The sequence below is a fragment of the Trichoplusia ni genome, chromosome 26, assembly GCF_003590095.1.
Source record: "Trichoplusia ni isolate ovarian cell line Hi5 chromosome 26, tn1, whole genome shotgun sequence".
Classification (NCBI taxonomy): Eukaryota; Metazoa; Arthropoda; class Insecta; order Lepidoptera; family Noctuidae; genus Trichoplusia; species Trichoplusia ni.
In genome coordinates, this window is record NC_039503.1 from 906,156 (window position 1) to 926,099 (window position 19,944).

The 19,944-nt window shown below is 34.5% G+C and overlaps 3 protein-coding genes across 7 annotated transcripts in view; all 3 read right to left on the reverse strand.

The window, feature by feature from the left end:
* LOC113505570 (heterogeneous nuclear ribonucleoprotein L) overlaps positions 1-19,944 on the reverse strand; it is a 396,434-nt gene that overhangs the window by 142,262 nt on the left and 234,228 nt on the right. The window lies entirely within an intron of this gene.
* LOC113505576 (uncharacterized oxidoreductase SSP0419-like) lies at positions 8,882-10,085 on the reverse strand. Its single transcript, XM_026888362.1, has one exon. It carries the CDS (start codon positions 9,785-9,787, stop codon positions 9,035-9,037), a length of 753 nt encoding a protein of 250 aa, XP_026744163.1. The 5' UTR covers positions 9,788-10,085; the 3' UTR covers positions 8,882-9,034.
* Positions 9,994-11,008, reverse strand: LOC113505573 (uncharacterized oxidoreductase SERP2049-like). The gene has a single exon (XM_026888358.1). It carries the CDS (start codon positions 10,986-10,988, stop codon positions 10,230-10,232), a length of 759 nt encoding a protein of 252 aa, XP_026744159.1. The 5' UTR covers positions 10,989-11,008; the 3' UTR covers positions 9,994-10,229.

The following is a 19,944-nucleotide window of genomic DNA, read 5'->3' on the forward strand; positions in this document are numbered from 1 at the left end:
ACTCCCTTTTATTTTATTTAACTTTTCAACAATCCATCCATCCTTTTTTTGGCCTCTTCCTCTCCATCCCTTCCCATGTAAACTCATATTTCTTACAGCAACATACGATTGATTCATACTCTTTCCATGACCATACCAAAACAGACGATTCACTATTTCTGTCACATTTTTTACATAGAAAGGAACTAACTTAACTTGTTTTTAAACAAATAAAGAGAGATAAACTTTTGGTATTTTATCTTTTTCCGTACCTATTTAAAGTCACACTACAAGACTACCAACGTGTTTAACTATCCGAGTTCCTTTTCATCTATTCCTTAGACAAATGATTATTATAATAAAGTTCGAAACTTAACACGCTACCGCCTATAACACGGACCCTCGCACATCACAAAGACTAACATTCTGCTCTACTTAGTTTGGCACACGCGAAATATCGTCACTAAATAAAACCAGCGCCATTGTCTCACTCACATGCCAACTGACGAGATCGTTACTCTTTAATCTTCCCGTACCGGCACGTCTTGAACTAATATTATTGTAATTGTGGAATGTGACAGCGCTATACGCGGCGTAGAGTGGCGTCTCTCTTTTACAGCTACAATAATATTATAGAGGTGATTGTAGGCCTGTTGCTTGATTTATTCGCTTCGGAACCCTTCCTGTACTCAAATACGGATGGCATGATAATTTTATATATGTATTTTGATTATTGTCTCGTGAAAAAGAGCATATTAAGTTTTCATTTTACTGTTTTCGTACGTTCTGTTGTACGTTGTTGAAAAGAAACAAAAGTTTATCAATGATATTACAATATAACACAACCCAAAAAGCTATCAGCTTTGTTTATGGTTTTGAATATAAATGGTAAATATGAAACCTTATACCTTATTACCTATCCGTATGCCAGTTTATTGTTCCTTATTCCTTTTTTAGTCCAAGCGTTTATTATTCCTTTTTTTTTCAATAACATAACAATCAAAATTCGTTACGAAAGGTCACATAGCTATATACATATCTGATAGCATATTCAATCCCCATTTCCTTTAATCCAAATAGCACAGAGACAAAATTAATTGCGCTATTTACATGTCATCTGAAAGTTAATTAAACTTTGCATTAATTATAATTCATTAGCCATTAAATCTAATAGGTTCCTGGCTAATGACAAACAATTATAATATTATACTAGATCAATATAATCCTATTTTATTGTACCCTTATTATGAAGACTAATAATATGTTTTGTGCAAATGACTGTTGAACCTGCGATTTTGGCTTCTTAAGATCGTAGCGTGACTTTATCTAGGCCATTAAGTGGAACTTTGAGACCTTTGAGTTTAAATATATGTCTTTCTCATATCTCATGCAAAAAAAAGGGTATTATTATTTGGAGGTCTCTTTCTGTTTATGGCATTGTAGCTCCCGATCGGATTGAGCAATTGACAAATTAGTCCGTGTGTCTTAGAAAAGTTTAGCCAATGTCTCTTGTATTTTTTATTTTCCTAATGGAAATGAACTGGAAATAAATCAATCATATCTACATTTGCAAAAAAATAATTTAATTTCAAAATTACCTTTATTAAAAATCAGAATAAACACATTAAAACCCCGATTCAATATAAATTACATGACTGTGATTAATTTATAGTGATTTAGTGAACTAATGGATCGTATTAAATATGGATCAAACAGGGTTTTGCGATTAAGATAAGCAAACGGTTTGTACGGCAATGCAATCGACTCCTTTGATTAATTCTGTATTTGCACTTTGCTAAGTTATTTGAGTTACAAACAATTACATCTCGAAATGAATATTTGATGCACTAAGTGATATAGAAATGAATCGCAATCAATTAAGAATAGTTTCTGTACTATGAGTGTTATTCATGCTTTATTTTTCGTTTGGTTGGTGTACAATCAGATGTCCGAGTTTAAGGTCGAGTATTTAGGTTTCTGACCCAACTAAACACACCTTTAATAGATACTCAAATGTACCGGTTTTGTCAAGATATTTTTTCTTAATCGTTTTGGCACTTGTTAATTATTTTTGTCACATGGATTTGAAAAGACATTGGTGCTGGCTGGGAACCTGCGATGCAGAATATAAAACAGTACTCTACTGTCTCTGATTTGGCGGTATAACAACGTGAAAGAGCGAAAAGGAATACACCTATAGTATAGTCATTTCGCTTCTGCAATGATGACAGGCTTACTTTTTAAGCCTTCAATTTACGACAACCACGTACATCAGTATAAATCAATTTCAAATCTAAGTTAAACTATTGTTTGAGATTTGTTACTTCTATTCTTTCGGTCTGTAGTTAGACCCGCTCGCCCGCGTCAGCTGACAATCAAGGACTCCGGTTAGGTTCGAAACCGGGCTATCCCGATAATTACATGTAAAACTTTATAATAAATCATCATTACTTAGTTGCTTTTATATTAAACAAAAGACTTAATCAAAGTGCCTATTGAGAAACCAGAAACAAGTATACAGTGAAAATACTCGAAACTTAAACGGTGGAACCGTTTAAACATTCGTACAAACTTAAAAATACAGTAAAGTAAACACTACAAGAGATGGCACGAAAAACTCGTTTTTTTTTCATAAAAAGACAGAACCGAGCCTTTTGAGAAGTTTAATGGGTTTCTCTTTTATTTCGTGTCCGGCGCAAAACGGGAATTTCGCTTTTAAAAAGGTGATTCGTTCGTGATGTCAAGGTGACCAGTTTGTTGTTTGAAAAATTACTTATTTCTTCCTCAAATATGAGCATAACTTTATTTTTTATCTATGATAAAGTAAGAAAATTAAACATACACTTCTTGCACTTTTCAATATGAATTTTCTTATATACTTATTACAAAAGATATGTGTTCGTCTTAATAAAGTCACAAGTACATCATACGTTTTAAAAGTACCGTAAATTAATTTAACAGTAGCAACCAAAAACCTGTTTAAGTAAGCCAAAATATTTAAGATTCGTCTGCTTTGGCACAACCCTCTCCTTCTCGTCCAGCCAAGAAAATAAACCAAAGCTAACCAAATCAGAAACGCGATAAGAATACATAATAAATTACTATTAATACAACACCCATTACATAAAAATCTTGAACAAGCACTCTTGATAACTAAGGAGTGGTAAATTCTGGCGTGCGCTAATAATTAAGAGATAATGTAATGGAAATTTCCACGTTATTGCATAATTATCAAAATATATTTTATGTTATTCAAGTGATATATTAAGATAATGGGGATTTTTCATTGTTAGGTAGTACATATATTTACTGTGTACTTATTTTTCAGATTTGTGCAGGCCCACGGTAGGGCAATAGCCGCTTATCGTAAGAATTGGCAATTTGAGATGACTTGTATGATTTTTTGGGTTCCGCTTATGAATATCATTTGTTTTTTAGAACAAGAACAAGTACAACGGACTTTAATTAAAAAAAAAAGGAACCAAATAACAGCTACATCACGATAAATGAAAAAGAATCAGCGAAATCAGTTCATCTAGTCTGACATTCTGGTAGGTAAGAAACATAAAAAGCAGACGAATTGAGAACCTCCTTCTTTTTGAAGTCGATTAAAAGCGCCCTTACTAACTACAATTACTAATATGAAAATTAGTTTACAAGAATACAGCGGCCATGTTTGGTCCAACACTCAAATCGTGGGACGCCATCTCTACTCGCGTAAGAATTAGTACCTAAGCATACCTAATTAGAAAGTTGAAGGCACGCGTACCTACATAGTATCACTTATTACGTTAGCAGCTGGGAGAAATCTAGCTTTCTAATGCAAGCAAAGGTCACAGTCATGGTACTAGGGTTATAGACCTGATCGGAGAGAGGATTACTGCTCAAACACTTGAATTTCTATTTTATATTACCTTGAGAATTTATTGGCTAGCCTATTTACTGACTCGCTTTGTATTTGTAATGATGTATTTATACTATCTAGTTTTGGTATCGGTTGACTTTTAAAACACGATTGTATCTATCAAACTGAATAGTCGAAAGTTACAACAGACATAATTGCATTATTTTGTATATTCGGATTGATAACAGAACTTATAGGAAATCGATTCAAAAGATATAAAATACATCACGGCATGGAATAATTTCATAAAATTGAATTTTCTACTTCTAAATGCAGGTGCCAATGAAAAAATCCCAAACTTGGTTATACCTACTAACTAAATTGAAATCAACCACAGAGCATGCTACAAAATATTTTCAGAATTTGAAATATGAAAAAAATTAAACAAGCAATAGTCGCAGCTACAATCAGATCGGCACGAAATATTTTTTCGCTCCACTATCACGGATCTGATACGAGTGAACGTTAAAGTTAATTTCCGTGATACGTCCTGCCGGGCCGCACGTCGCTCACGGACTGACGCCCGAGGCGCGAGTCCCACGCCCGGAAATTTAAACTTTTCGCCGACTACCCTCGATTCGAGTTTCAATATTAGTGTCGATTAAAATCTATAGTGGCTTATGGCTTTTGAGCTTTTGTTTTATAGCATTTAATGTGTAACACGAATGGCGATTTTTTGTTTTAATAAAATACCGACTTTTCCATGTTTTAAGTGAATGATGTTTATTATTCAAGATTAGCTTTATGTATTAGCACAAAACGACACCGGAAGACACATTGTCAAACAAAAATGACAAGACTAACAAATGGCTTACCATCTAATTACAACAACTTACAACCACTTGACCTCAGAGATCAACATCAACAAACCTCGGGACACATGTCACCATCGTTAATCTGAAAACCCGGCCATTACACAACAATTAATCAGACCAAAAAGAAAATCCGAACAAAATCAAGCAAACAAATTAGACATGAAGGAATGTTTAGTTTTTACAAAGCGATCCTATCATCAGTAATAAATTACACGGGCTATTAGTATCAGAATATTTTTAACCAGTTGACTGACCACTCACAAATGACCCCTGTAGTTTTTTCCGCTGATACACTGAAGCACCATTCTCAACGAAAAGTACAACGGTCTGTGGGTCAAAGTAAATTGGTTGACGACTTTTGGCGGGCATCCAAGTTCGCGGGTAGCTTTCAGCTATTGTAGATAAGTGTCATCCAATATTGTGTCGTGTGATGAATGTAATATGGTTGTAAATTAGTTGGCGTCTGTAGTAGAGAAGTTATTGGGTCTTGATAGGTTCAGGGTAAGTATGTTAGTAAACGATTCGGGACGATATTAAAACGGTATAAAGATGAGTTATGGTTGAGCTACGAGGAATTACTTTAATACCCAGTTTAGTGCTATGATTGCATTTTAAGTATTATGTTTACTAGAATGTAGATATTTCACATTTCGGATAAGTAGCTAATATGATTTTAATATCGGTGTCCTTTCTTACGATTCGTTTTACATTCTTGAATGGTGTCTTATATTTAGTTATTTACTAAAAATCTTTTTTTGTCTCCGATGTCTCCATATTCTTATTTCAATTGATGTGTATTTAAAAAAATCCCGTGCCTAAACCATACACAACATAGATAAAAAAACGGACAAGTGTGGGAGTCGGACTCGCGCAATAGACAAGTCAAGAAAAACTTATTATTTGGGTGACAAATTTGTGACCACCGACACCCGTTGCTTAACCCCTGTGCAGCTAGGTAACTGTCGGAATGATGGTCAAACAGCGGAACCTCAATAATAGGCTTTTCCCTTTGAGTATAGAACCCTAAGCAATAATAGTCAAATAAAAATATTCACGTCTTGTATCTTCAAACCAGCACACATTAAACAAAGGATCAATAACTAATTTTATAACTGCCACATATTTAGGGCTCCTTAACTAACATTAACGATTACTGAAACTTTAACGTTTATCGGTTAAAGCATTAAACTACTTTGTTATTGAGAGCCAGTTGTAAAATCATTTCAAAGAATGCTATTTGCATGATGTATGATTTGTGTTTTATGATTCTGTGCTAATTATATTATTCGACTGCACGGATAGCCGTGTTGCGAGGTCACCACGCCAAATCCACTGTGCGCGACGTGTCGCGTCTTCGCTTCAAGCGTTGAACAAGCGGTTGTGTGATCCATGAAGGCGTGTTCTGAATACTAAGTTTGAAACCTGTAATACCTTATCCTCTACCTACTAATTTGGAAATTCGCTATGCAAGTTCATTTCTTGCATAGCCTAACGTCAAAAAAGGGTGCCCAGCGGGTTTACACCCGAAACATATGAATTGGGATTTTGGTACTAATTTTGAACTCAACTGCAGTTCTTTAAAATAAAGTTGCAGCAGACAATCAAATCAATCAAATTTTTAATCGAAGATTTGAGAATCGAAAAATAAATTAGACACATTAGTAAGACTTAAAACTGCTTAACCAAAGTCAATCAATATAAATAAAGGTACATACGACATAGATTGCTGAACAACAACATTCAAGACATATCTATTTCATACTGTTATCATTACATTAATGCATATTTCTAAGAAAACTTACTCCTTTCTATTCTTGACTTTATTCTCATGTTTCCCTCGAAGGATTCCTTCGCATGGATGGAAATAGCTTTGCACTCGTTAGTTCTAGTTCTATTGTGAAATGCCCTTTATAAAATAGAAGACGTAGAAAACATCTTCTTTATATAACTTACTTAAGTAATATTACCTTATGTTTTATTTAAATTATTTTGACGCTACATGAAGAGCATTGTTTCTTTCTTTATCTATTGCTTACAAAAGAAAGATTGGGTTTGGAAATACTATAGGTTGCACAATTGGATTAAAACGGTTTTAGGATCGAGTTTTTTACAGTTCACTATGTTCCATTTTATCCATCATTTTATATCATTTCCACTCACTCCATGTTGCCAATAATTAGGTGGCAGCGTATAGTGTCACCATCAAAAGCATATCACCCCAAAAAAGCGACAATCATCTCATAATTAAGTATCCTTTTAAAATCCAATACATAAAAACACTATTCAATTTCATCCGACACCGATAACTTAAATTTAATCAATAGTAAGCCAGAATAAACAGAGACCCATTCTTTATAATTTTTAATAACGATAGTATTACTAAAGAAAGGCGAGAGAAGAAAGCCTTGGAAGTAACATCTTGATGGATCTTGTTTTAAAACAAAGTAACATGTGGTTCCTTAACTCGGTTTAACTTTAGATAAGTTTTAATTCAAGCCCTACTTATTGCGAAAAGCTATTTAGTTAATAAGAAGTGACTGAGGGGTAAGATTGATGAAGCTAGATTATATATTTTACTAGTTCATGAGGATTATATTATTGAAGACAAACATTTTGTTTCTGGAGCCAACTTATGGCTAGCCAAAAACCCCCACTGTCTGTTGATACATAATTATGTTCAAGCTGTTTTCACAGAGCTTTTTTCATGAATGACTTACATTTGTGTTTTTTGACATCAATCTGGGAGTACCAAGACCCATACTTTGGTCTTGGGGATATGGTCTTAATATGTTATAAACATTTTTTGCCTAGCATCGAAAATCCCATTTAGAAGATCGCTAAAAATCAGACAAGTAGTCTTACGATATGTCATCAAATAGAGCAACAATTTCTAACTCATCAATGAAATAAATCAATCAGCAGTACAATATACTGTAATTCCATAATAAAATAGCAAAACCGAATTAAATAATAATCTGTTAAACGGAAACAAACCAGATTGTTCCGCGTAATCCGTTCGGGCGGCTCTCGATAAGGTAATGTAATCCCGAACTATAATCACAGTGGCGTCAATCTGTCCATCAATGTTACGGACGCCGCATACCAATGAGACGAGGTGCATCATGGATATCGAAATACTGGACACTGTACTGTACGGATATCGAAATATGGGGTTTTTAGGCTTATAACCCGATATTATTTGGGTTAAATTGTATTAGTTATAGTTGAGTAGTGTAATGTTTTAAGTAACGTTGTAACCTTTTTAGCCTTCAACGGCAAATATTTAAGGGTATCTACCAGAATAAAGAAAGGCAACTCATCTTCATCCTCATAAAATATGTACTGTCTGATAAAATTCTCGACAATACTTAATTTTTTCCTCTATTTCTGTCCAAAGACAAAAAATTAAGATTGTTGCATTTATACTAGATTGGTTTAAGTACTCAAAAGAGCTAACAATCTTGCTTATCTTTTTATACAAACAATAACGACTGATATGTTTCAGTGACAGAAAGCATTTGGTAATCTTAATTAGTGTCTAAAATTGGTTTTTGGTCGTATTTTAGTTCTCAACTCTTTTTTTAACACCTAGTTTGTTTTAATGGAGTATAGGTACAAGTTGATATGAATGAAAAATATGCAAATGGCATAATCAAATATGAATGGAAAGCAGGGGACGAACAAAAAAATGTCCCTGAATAAAGTAGTAGGTAGTAGTTATAATTCCCAGAGCGACAAAAACAAATGCGTTTAATTCACCCTCGACAACTGAAGAGAGATAAAAATAACCCATTTTGATCTTATGAAACAAAACACATTATATAAACGTACTGTAACATAATATCTGATATCTCAAAACAGAGATACAGTTATCTAACCCAAGCAATTTACGTGAAGTAATGCAATAAATTGATAAACTTTATATATAAATGTGACAGAATTGTTTGCTAAAATTGTATAATTCATGCTTCAACACCTGTTTGTGCGTGTGCGTGAAAGATAACTGTATCTTTATTAACTGATATACATTTTAGTATTTCAAAAAAATAAGGAAGATAATGTTATCGATTTTTTTTAGTACTGTCCAACTGATTGATCTGATTTTAAAGCTATTTAATAAAAATATAGCAAGGCTGTGTATGAATGAAGAGCAGGAGTAATGGTTTAAATAAAACAATGCATAAACAATTCATACCAATTTATCTCTAAACAAAATATACCGATTATAAATCGTCCTAATCAATCGAATCTTAATTTTAGAGCACTCGATAAAGACTTAAAACTTAAAAAAAGAAAGTCACAATAATTCTAATCTTTAAATACAATTCCATCAAGGTTATATAAGCGTCTGTCCGCCATCGATTCCAAAGTGAGCGCCGTTCAGGTTAGGGCAAGCCTCACTGGCCATAAAAACGACCATATTAGCGACCTCATCAGCTTCCAAAATGTTCATTTTACTAGACAAGGCATCATAAGTTTTCTTCACTTCCTCTTCTGTCATCGCCAAGTTCTTTAATATGTTCGTCCTTGTCAAACCTGGCTGCACAGAATTGATCCTGACTCCTTCAGTTGATAATTCAACAGCAGCTGATTTCGTGAATCTTTCCAATCCGGCTTTGGTTATAGCAAACGCTAAGAATCCGTGTCTTACTCTTGAGTTTCTAGTTGTATTCACATTGACTATATTACCTTTAGTTTTGACAAGGTGTGGCACAGCTAGGTGCGTTAGCTTGTATGGTACACGAAGATTGATGTCTATGAGTTCGTCAAACACGTCTGTTGTGTCATCAAATAAAGATGCGATGAGCATTTTGCCGGCACAGTTGACGAGGACATCAATTTGTTTGTAGGTATCAATAGTCTTTGTAATCACTGTCTCACAGGCTCCTTTTCCGGTAAGGTCGATAAGAATACACAACGGTTGTAACCCATTTGCTTGTAGACACTGTTTTGCAACGATTCCAAGTCTGTTTTCATCTCTTCCAACTAGAGTTAGTTGGGCTCCGTATTTCGCGAAGAGTATAGCTGAAGATGCTCCGATTCCCGAGCTTGCTCCGGTCACGATCACTACTTTGTTCGTGAAATCCATATTTCAACAAATCGTTTTTAATCGATACTTTCAAATCTCACAACGTTTTTGTGAATATAGCATCAGATATAATATATTTACGTATTTTATTTATCAGCCGTCTGACTCAAGCCATGGTCACACAGATACTAAGTAAATCGCATCGTCATTTTATGTAATGATAAGGGTAGATAACGTTATCGCTTCGAGCAAATTACGAAGAATTTGTAAAACGCGTTTATTGGCAGAACTAATAACAAGATTATGTATACCAGCTATTAATGCCGAAAAAAAGAAAAACTGAGGAGTAATTGAAATGTCGATCTTGACTGCCCATCCAAGTTACAAAATCTCCAATTGTTCCTTTATTCATTAACAATCAACAAACAAATTTAATCACTAACATAAAAGACGTGAGCATGAATATTTGTTATCAACACAGAAACACTTGTTTTAAACAATGTTAGTAGAAATAAAGGGTCTGGCCTGCATCGTGTTTTATGAGAACACCATTCATACTTGGGCAGAGATCACTAGCGATAAAAACAATCATATTTGCAATTTCATCGGCGTGCATAATGTTTATTTTTGTAGATAAACATTGATAAACGTGCTCCACTTCAGCTTCGTCAAACTGCAGGTTTTTCAATATGTTTGTCCTTGTAAATCCTGGCTGGACTGAATTGATTCTGACTCCTTCAGTTGCTAATTCTACTGCAGCTGATTTTGTGAATCTGTCCAAGGCAGCTTTAGATATAGAAAATGGTAGGAAACCATGCCTTACTCTAGAGTTGTCTGTTGTATTCAAATTTACTATATTACCTTTTGTTTTGACCAAGTGAGGTAGTGCTAGGTGCGATAATTTGTACGGAACACGAAGATTTATGTCTATTAGTTCATCGAATATTTCTGGTGCGTCATCGAATAAGGATCCCAAAAGACATTTACCGGCGCTGTTGACTAGAACATCGATCTTGTTGTAGGTAGCAACAGTCATTTTAACTACTGTTTCACAGGCTCCTTTGGTAGTCAGGTCAATAATGATGCACAAAGGTTGTAGTCTGTTAGCTACTTCACATTGTTTTGCAACGATTCCGAGTCTATTTTCGTCTCTGCCAACTAGTGTTAGTTTGGCTCCAAGTTTTGCGAAGAGCATGGCTGATGCTGCTCCGATACCGGAGCTTGCTCCAGTCACAATCACCACTTTGTTTGTGAAATCCATTTTTTACCACTGCTTATACTTTTGCGGTTACTTGAATACTTAATATACAGTGGTATTTCACAACGTTTTATATGTTCACTAACTCAGTATCTTTGTTTTTATCAGTCGACTGGTTCACGCTATAGCCATGCCGACACTGAGTATAGCGCATCGCCATTTATATAACGATAATGGATCTCATCATACTCTTATCGTCACATAACATTAAAAGACGATAATATATAATCGAATGTTATCTGGCTTTCAGCAAATTATGAATGTTTTTAAAGTACTGAATAAACATGTTCAGATTGAATAATACAGCCGGAATAGAATACGTTAAACATATTTTTAACAGAAACTGAGGGATTGTGCGGCATCAAGTTTTATGAGAACACCATTCATACTTGGACAAATGTCACTAGCCATAAACACTATCATTTCAGCAATTTCATTAGGATCCATAATTTGTATTTCAGTGCCCAACTCGTCATAAACTACTTCCGACTCTTCATCGTTCATTCCTACGTTTTTCAGTAAATTTGTTTTCGTTATTCCCGGCTGGATACTATTGACTCGAATTCCTGCAGGAGCCAATTCTACAGCAGCTAATTCCGTGAATCTTTCTAAACAAGTCTTGGATATGGCAAACGGTAAGAATCCATGTCTCACTCTACAACTGCTCGTTGCTATTAAATTAATAACATTACCTTTAGAAAGAATTAAGTATGGCACAGCTAAACGAGTCAGTTTGTATGGAACACGAAGATTCATATTTATCAATTCATCGAAAATTTCAAATGTATCGTCAAATAAGGAAGCCATAAGCGCCTTTGCTGCACTGTTTACGAGAACGTCAATCCTTCCAAAGTTAGCAACAGTCATCGCAATCACTTTTTCACAAGCACCTTCCGCTGTCAGATCTTGTTTGATGCACAAAGCTGGTATCCCATAAGGTTCTTGACACTGTCTTGCCACGTCTTTGAGTCTCTCTTCGTCTCTGCCGACCAGGGACAGAGAGGCTCCGTATCGCGCGAAGTGGATGGCTGATGCCGCTCCTATGCCTGAGCTTCCACCAGTCACGAGCACGACTTTATTTGCGAAATTCATTTTGTTGAAGCAGAAAACTATCGTCTTAATAAAGTTAAGCGAAATTTTGTGAGTGTATACAGTTCTTTAGCTGATTAATCTCCTACATATTTTATTTCTTTATCTTTCGTCTGGCTCACACCATATTCATGTCGATACTAAAAAGTTCTGAACGGTTTTATCATTATTGTACGATACGGATTGATAATGTTATCTCATTGTGACAATTACGAATAATTTTTCAACTGTGTTTACGTAAAAACAAATAATAATGTAATATTATCACCGATAAAAATGTCTGATTATTCTAGAACTTACTGTGTTTCTATATTTTTCATAGTCTGTAATAGTTAAACATGAATTATTATAAATGTTTATCTAATGTATACCTAAATAACGACACATTAAAGATAATTAGGTTTTTATCTTGAGACGCAAATCAGTTTACGTATGTTTGTTTAAACATTATTGACAACTTTTAGTCATCTTATCTATGTTATCAATATTGAATTTATGGTTTTTCAGCTGTGATATTTTTCTTCAAATGTACGATAGTGACACAACATACACAACAATTTCATAATTTGTTGAAACGAAATTGTATAGCGTATCTATTATATAAATGGAAGTGTCGAGAGACACGCACCTATTACCTGATAATCGTTGATTGGCAAATAACTCGCGCACATTACGGTAGATGGCGACTGATGCAATTATCGCAAATGCGTGGGAACCCACACTGGTGAGTCCTGTGTGTTTTCAACCAAAATGCGTTTCGATAATTTATGTTGAGCGTGTTGACAAGGCAGGTTTTGGATAAACCAATGATGATGATGATATGTCGTTATTTTAAATAAAAATTATTTATTTTTAATCACAACATTTGATCATTACCATTGATTATTTTTTTCCAAGAGTAGAAGTTATTGGAAGACTAGATTCCTCTTCGAGAAAATGCCCTTAATTAGCCACGGAAAAGGAAGAACAAAAGATTGTTTTGCTGTATAGCCGCTAATGGTAGAAAAAAATATTAATTGAAACATGAGTTCAATTTAATATAACGAATTATTGCATCTATTACCGATGAAAAACAAAAAAAAAATGACTTTGCCGATTCTTCCAAATCTTCCATACAAAAGGGAAAGTCAAAAGTTTAGACACAATTGCAGCTCAGTCACTCACATTCCAATTACAGCACGAAACCCCAACGGAAACAGGTTAACCATCGGATTCGGAACACGCATCAATCATTGCGAGCATCCGCCGTACACAAAGTGCATTATCATAACACAAGCACACCTCTTCGTGTAGTACGTCGTGTAGGTTGTGTACATGGGGTATATGAGGTATAATGCGAGCTTATCTCCCTCCATTAGTCGAATTGAACTGGGCACTTTTGTTTGCAACGCAGTGTAGTGACGGTCTAGCGGGCGGATTGTTGCGATACACGTGTGGTGTGGTGGAAGGTGGAGAGATGGCGTGTTTAAGAGCTTAATTGATTTTTTTTATGGGAAAAATTGTTTCGACTTTGACAAACCTGAGTTACACGTCATATATATGCTTTATGGGCAATAGCCACACGGCCACTTTTATTTGTTAAGTTTCAGATGACTTTTAGATTTCAGTTTACGTTCATATAACCTTAACAGTGGAATTCTACAAAGGCAGTAAAATTACATATAGTATATGATTGTTTCACACACATACATAGCGTTGATAACATCAATCGCTACCGCTCATAACTCGAATACGATTGGCATCAGTGCTGGAAATAGAAAAACAAAGCAATGCAATCTGATTAACAATCACGCGCTAATGAGTTTGAGAAATGATTTATATTTAGTGCATTTTTACTAGCCATAAAAAGTCAAATAAATACATGGAAACGAGTATTTTCTGTATCCAGTGTCATAAGAAATCAATCCCAGTACTGGGAAGCAGTTTATGGAACTGATAATTTTAAACTTTATTTTTAACTAGCTTCTTCGCCCGCGGCTTCGCTCGCATCGAGGTCGGTTATATCAAGTTTTCAAGAGAACTCTTCAAAAGTCCGGGATAAAAACTATCCTATGTTCTTTCTCAAGGTCCACTCTATCTCTGTACCAAATTTCATTAAAATCGGTTCAGAGACGTGAAAGCGTAACAGACAGACAGACAGAGTTACTTTCGCATTTATAATATTAGTGGGATTAGTACGGATTTTAGTTATTCAGAAATTAATTTCTTGACATTTTATTTTTTTGTTGGCTCTACTGTGTTACTAAGACAAACAATGTTATTTAACCTATACAACCTTTTTGAACCTTCGCACAAGAATTTCTCCCTGCATCTAGTTTATAAGATGAGACTTAATTAAGAGCGGTGCTAAATCTGGAGAGGTTGGATTTTGTTTGGGGAATATCCTATATAAATTAAGAAAACGAATTCTAGACGCGGTGAAATTGAACGAGTTGTTTAGTTAAGAGAAGGGCCTACCAAGTTATGTGTAGAGGTAGAAAATAGAATTATGACCTTGGCGAATCTTGTTTAGTGGATCAAAAAAAGTATTATTTTAATGCAGCCTTATTTGCATTGTTCTAAATACTTATTATCCCATCAAAAACAATACTTGTCAAAAAAACCAAGCCTCGCAACTCAGTTGTTCTGCGGTAAAAAGTTGTGAGATCCATGTAATACCAAGTCGGTTATTAATTTATTCAGTCTCTACTTAAGTGACTTTCTGTCTTAATACGTCCAGTCTCTAAGACCACGATCGTGGTCCATAACAATTGAAAATCAATTTTATTGTGTCTGGAATCTCCGTACTCGAAGCATTAAGTTGTTACGTAATAATTAACAGCTTCTTATAGTGACGTATATCAATATTAAAAATCTTGAATGTTTTATATAAATATATCGAGACTTGGCCATCGCCTGAAAACACGTGTAAATTCAATCGCCTGAAAACACATGTAAATTCAATTATTTAGTGCGATGGCAAGTCATTTTTTGCGAATTCTTGATAATAAATCTAATCCATTACTTACTGTCATCGTAGCCTATCTGTAGATTTATTCTATAATACCAGTCCGTCAGCAAAACCAGAACTTACCTGTAACAAAAGATAAAACACATTAAAAACAACACGGTAATTATTATAATACTGAAAAAAAGTTTACCTAACCTGAGTCAATAAGAATGATTTGCACTCTTCAAATCCTGTATAATTAATTATCTTCCTTTATCTTTAGTCAAGGCATGAGTAATTATTCTCGTTGCTGTAGAAGGTTTACTATAAAAACTGTTTGTTAGCTAGATAAATTTTCTTTGTACTTCCTTTCATAATTAACAGGATATTGTCGCTTTTGCATAGACAACAATTTTTAATATTATTCCTAGCTTGATAATTGTCTGTTTTTATTTTATTAAAGATTGGAACGAATTCTGCTGGTGTGGGATGCTTGAGGATGAATGTAAGTCGTTTGACGTAGTACAGTCTAAACCAACCTCGAGCTGTGTCGAGACGAAAATCGTGTTAACATTACCTCATAATTTAAAGAAGCACGTTGAGTCGTTGGTCAAGATAGTCACAAATTTTGTTATTGTCTCTTTCATGAGAGAAAAAAGTTGAAGAAGACGTTTTTGCCCAGTAGTGGGGCTTTACAGGCTATTAATAATAGTTGTGTCCTCTCTCATCTCATCATGGAATACTAGCAAAAAAAATGGTTTTGAAGGTCATGAGGTAAAAAAATACTTGAGAAAAATATTAATACAATTTGAGACACATTCGATCAATTTTAAATAACACTTCCTTTAAACGACTGCTTTAGATACAAGGTACAGAATCATGTAATTCGTCAGCAAAACTTTTGATTAAAATGAATATGCCATACCCATTAGGGCCTAAGGGGTACATCGAAACGAATTCAGCCCCCGCACTGAACAAACATTTGCATAGACAGATTGATAACATTCCTACGTACGGATGTTTTCGCAGAGGCACACACTGCAAATGTCCCGTGTGTTTATTTATCTTTACCAAAGATAAACTAGACGAAAACTGATTGTAAAATAGTTGATGTTTTGTGAATGGGTAGGCTTCTGCTTGCGTATTTATCTCATGAATTATATCTTAGCAGTCATTTAGTAGTTGAAAGAATCAGGAACAGAAGCCAAGAACCTGATCGTCACCAGGCAAATATTCTTCAAGCGATACAATGTCTACGAAAGGGTTGTCGAAGAAAGACGTGTAATAGTGATGATATTATCTTCTTTTGAGAGTAAATGATTTTACTACATTTCACATATTAAACTCATCGATTATTGGAGACTTACCTTGAACGTCTCTTGCAAGGATTAAAATTATTATTAAATCCTCAATCCTTGTTCTCATGAGATATCGAACCATTTTCGAATATACAAAGAAAATACTTATTACAAACTAATTTTCGAAAAAATCGCGTGTTTTTTTCAAATACTAATTGAATTCTGGTTTCAAGGCCTATTAGTTTGTTCCTGAAGAGCCGAAGCTTTTAAAACACAGTATAATTCTCAGGAGCGCCACGAATTGTTAACTTTGGACGTTTAGTAATAAAATTAGCGATTCCTGTTCGGAAACAATTTGCGCTTGAGTGGAGTTAAATTGTGCGTTTAATAGCCCCATGGGGGAACGTACTGCTCTTAGCAGTTACTTTGTATTTTTTAGGGTATTTCTAGAAAGAGTTTTAGTTGTTCTAGGTTTTGTATGAAGTGGAAGTTTTAGTTTTATTGACCATTAAAGTTTCGATTCTGAATATTGGAAAGATAAATTTAAGATGTTCGTAAATGTTTATAGCCGCAAGTGTGGACACATGCGAATTGATGTAAAACATACAACTAATTGTTTTCTTCTACGATGCCATTTCATTTGAAGTGAGGCTGTTATATTCGTTTAAATGTTATAAATAGGGCAAACATAGACTTCCAATAAGAATGGTTAAAAACATAAAAATTAAGTGCCTATAGCTTAGACATTTGTATTGTATTCAAATAATTAAAAATCAGTTTAACGACCTAACGTATATCCGACATTGATGTATCCCTTAAGTTTTTAAAAATTCCCTGAAAAAAACCCCGTCCTGTAAATGATGAGAACATTAAAGTCGGTAAGTAAACGGTCGATAAACATAAACGGTCGGAGCGATAGCACTCCGATCAATTGGGCCGCAATACCGATTGCAGTGAAAGGACTGTCCCGCTCACCCGTAAGGCAAGGGGCATACCGCATGGAAATATAATTAGGAAAAAATATATATATACATATGAGTTGCTTATATAGGTATTTCTATAAACAGACTTACGACAAGGTTTGTGTTTTGAATGGTCTCTAAAAAAACTATATCTTAAAAATTAATATGTTTTAACACACACATTTACTAGCAGACGCAGTTATGTTTGTTTGACGGGCAGATTCTAAAATTAATCTAAAACATCAAACGTATAAAAAAAAACATTCTATTTGGTCCAGCCGTTTAGGAGGTCATACGCCAGTACAATATAGTTATATATTTAGATGAACATGAACATTAACAAGTTATATATAAATGTTTGTTGTTGCTGTTGTTAAACATCTTAATTCAAAGTCTATAGACAAATTATATATCCCCGAACGCTTCCACCGTCGAAATATTTAACAAGTCGATTACTAGTCGAAAGGGATGTGCGGGCATGTCATTTAACTAATTTTAACTTTTTTATAGTTTTTGTTATCTTCGAAAAAAAAAATAGATCACTTAAAATACAAAGAAGTACGACACGTAAGTTGGTGATCGTCTATTAATTTATTTGGCAACTGTTGTGTCTAGACACAAAATAAAACTATCGATTAAAAATACTTACCAATCATATTTATGCACACTCCATTTTGTCTTGCTACAATCCTTCTTTAATTCCTTACTTTGGTCCATATCCAAATTACAACCCAAAACTTAAACCGTGCTTAAGGTAAACACACCACAATAAATCCCACAATATTAGACATACCAAAACCCACCCATCCGTATTAACCTGACATATCTCAACCCTCCATTATCTAAGCGAGCGGTGTGTCTCCACCCTATACATCCGGTTGTAACCGCTTCGAGCCGGCTCGTACCGCTTCGAACCGCTCCTGACCGCTTCTAGCCGGAATTGGATGGCTTAATTTACCGACACTAGTTCGGCTCGCCTGATTAACTGCACCCTTCCAGATAGGGGGGTAAGCAGGACGAATATTGATGATTCGGTTGCCAGACAACCGGCCGACCAACTGCCAGTATTGAGGTTCGGTTTTGGACGGTGTATTATCGTGATTAGAAATTTGGATGTATCGATATGTTCAATTTAAACATTCATTTGGACTCCTCGGTCCGTCAATATAGCCTGACCGTGATATACATTCACGTATAGCGTGACACAAAAAATTGAACTATTTATATAACCTTATAATGTCTAGTGAAATCATTTACCTGATTATTTGAAAAAAACTATAGAAGAGAAAAAGTTTTAGATTTTACTAGGCTATTACGTCATTACTGGAGGAGTAAGCCCAGCCGTAAACTGCATAAAAATATCGACTCAAAGACATGAAGATATACAACATCAAAAGATGAAAGATATAATCAGCGCCAACTCCACACTTTATTTATTACATTACCCTAACGCGATACAACCACAAATTGCATAAAATAAAACAAATTACGTCACAACAAGAAAACTCCAAACCAAAGTTAATAGAAAAGAAATGAATATCTAATCAAAATAATCATGCGAATTTCGCTTCCGTGTAATCTGACACCCTCAACTTTACTTCACGACCTTAAAGTTATTGCAATAAGATCCATTTTCCCTTGTATGAAATTATTACATAGAGATTTGCTCAAGTAACATGTTATAAGTGTAGTAAGACTTTATGACGTTGGTTTTAAGAGTGATTTTGGCTTGTGGCGATTGTAGAATGTTTGCAAGTAGCAATGAAACTCGGGAAGACGTGCGGTGAAAGTTTTCACGCTGACTGTCGGAAAAACCGTGTGTTTGACGCGTGGTGCAAGTTACGAGCGGACGTATCGGTATAGCTTTGATTAAAATTGCAATTAATAATAAATTACTCGGATACTGTAGTGTAATAGGTAGTAGGATTATAATGTAGATATATTAATTATTTAAATTATTTTGCTAAATTGCTTAAAGTTTTTTTGTCAATTTCTTTACTCCATGATGATTAGTACCTACAGAAATACAGATAACAAACAATATTAAAATACCTGATACAATAGGGATGATGACAATTTTTTTTTGCAGTGTCCGTCTTGTAGTTTTTTGAATAATAATGGACACATATTTTTTATTTTTTCCCGCAAACATAAATTGACCAAATCGCAGTGAATGAAACTTACGCGTGACGTCACGATTGAGTATAAACTTTACCATATCGTTACGTCACAAGCCCCCTCTCCTAAACTTTAAAGCAGTTAATCTTTGTCAATTCTAGTTTTTCTGAAAAAGGAAAAAATATGTGTCTCATACTTTTCAATTATCTAACTGAGGTACTAATTAGATTTTTTTATACCCAGTCGTCATCCCTATTCAGAGCTGCGTTTGAAAGGTTTCATTTAAAGATAAATTACTTTGGCAAAAACAACAATTACATTGCAATTCCTTCGACTCCGTAAGAACTAACAACTATTATAATTGATAGTTTTCCTTTAAATCAGTAAGGTTTAGCAACAAACACACTTTTAAATCGCTATCACTTATAACTCGAACCGGCCACTTTTACTTAACTATCGAACGCGTGTGAATCGAGTTTATTTTTTTTTGTAAAATATTACGCGATCTCAATGTAGCGAAAACGATGGAAGTAAGATGTCTGCCACTATTATGACCTATTATA

Coding starts and splice junctions, on each gene's coding strand:
- LOC113505573 (XM_026888358.1), bottom strand. CDS start 10,988: ATGGATTTCACAAACAAAGTGGTGATTGTGACTGGAGCAAGCTCCGGT.
- LOC113505576 (XM_026888362.1), bottom strand. CDS start 9,787: ATGGATTTCACGAACAAAGTAGTGATCGTGACCGGAGCAAGCTCGGGA.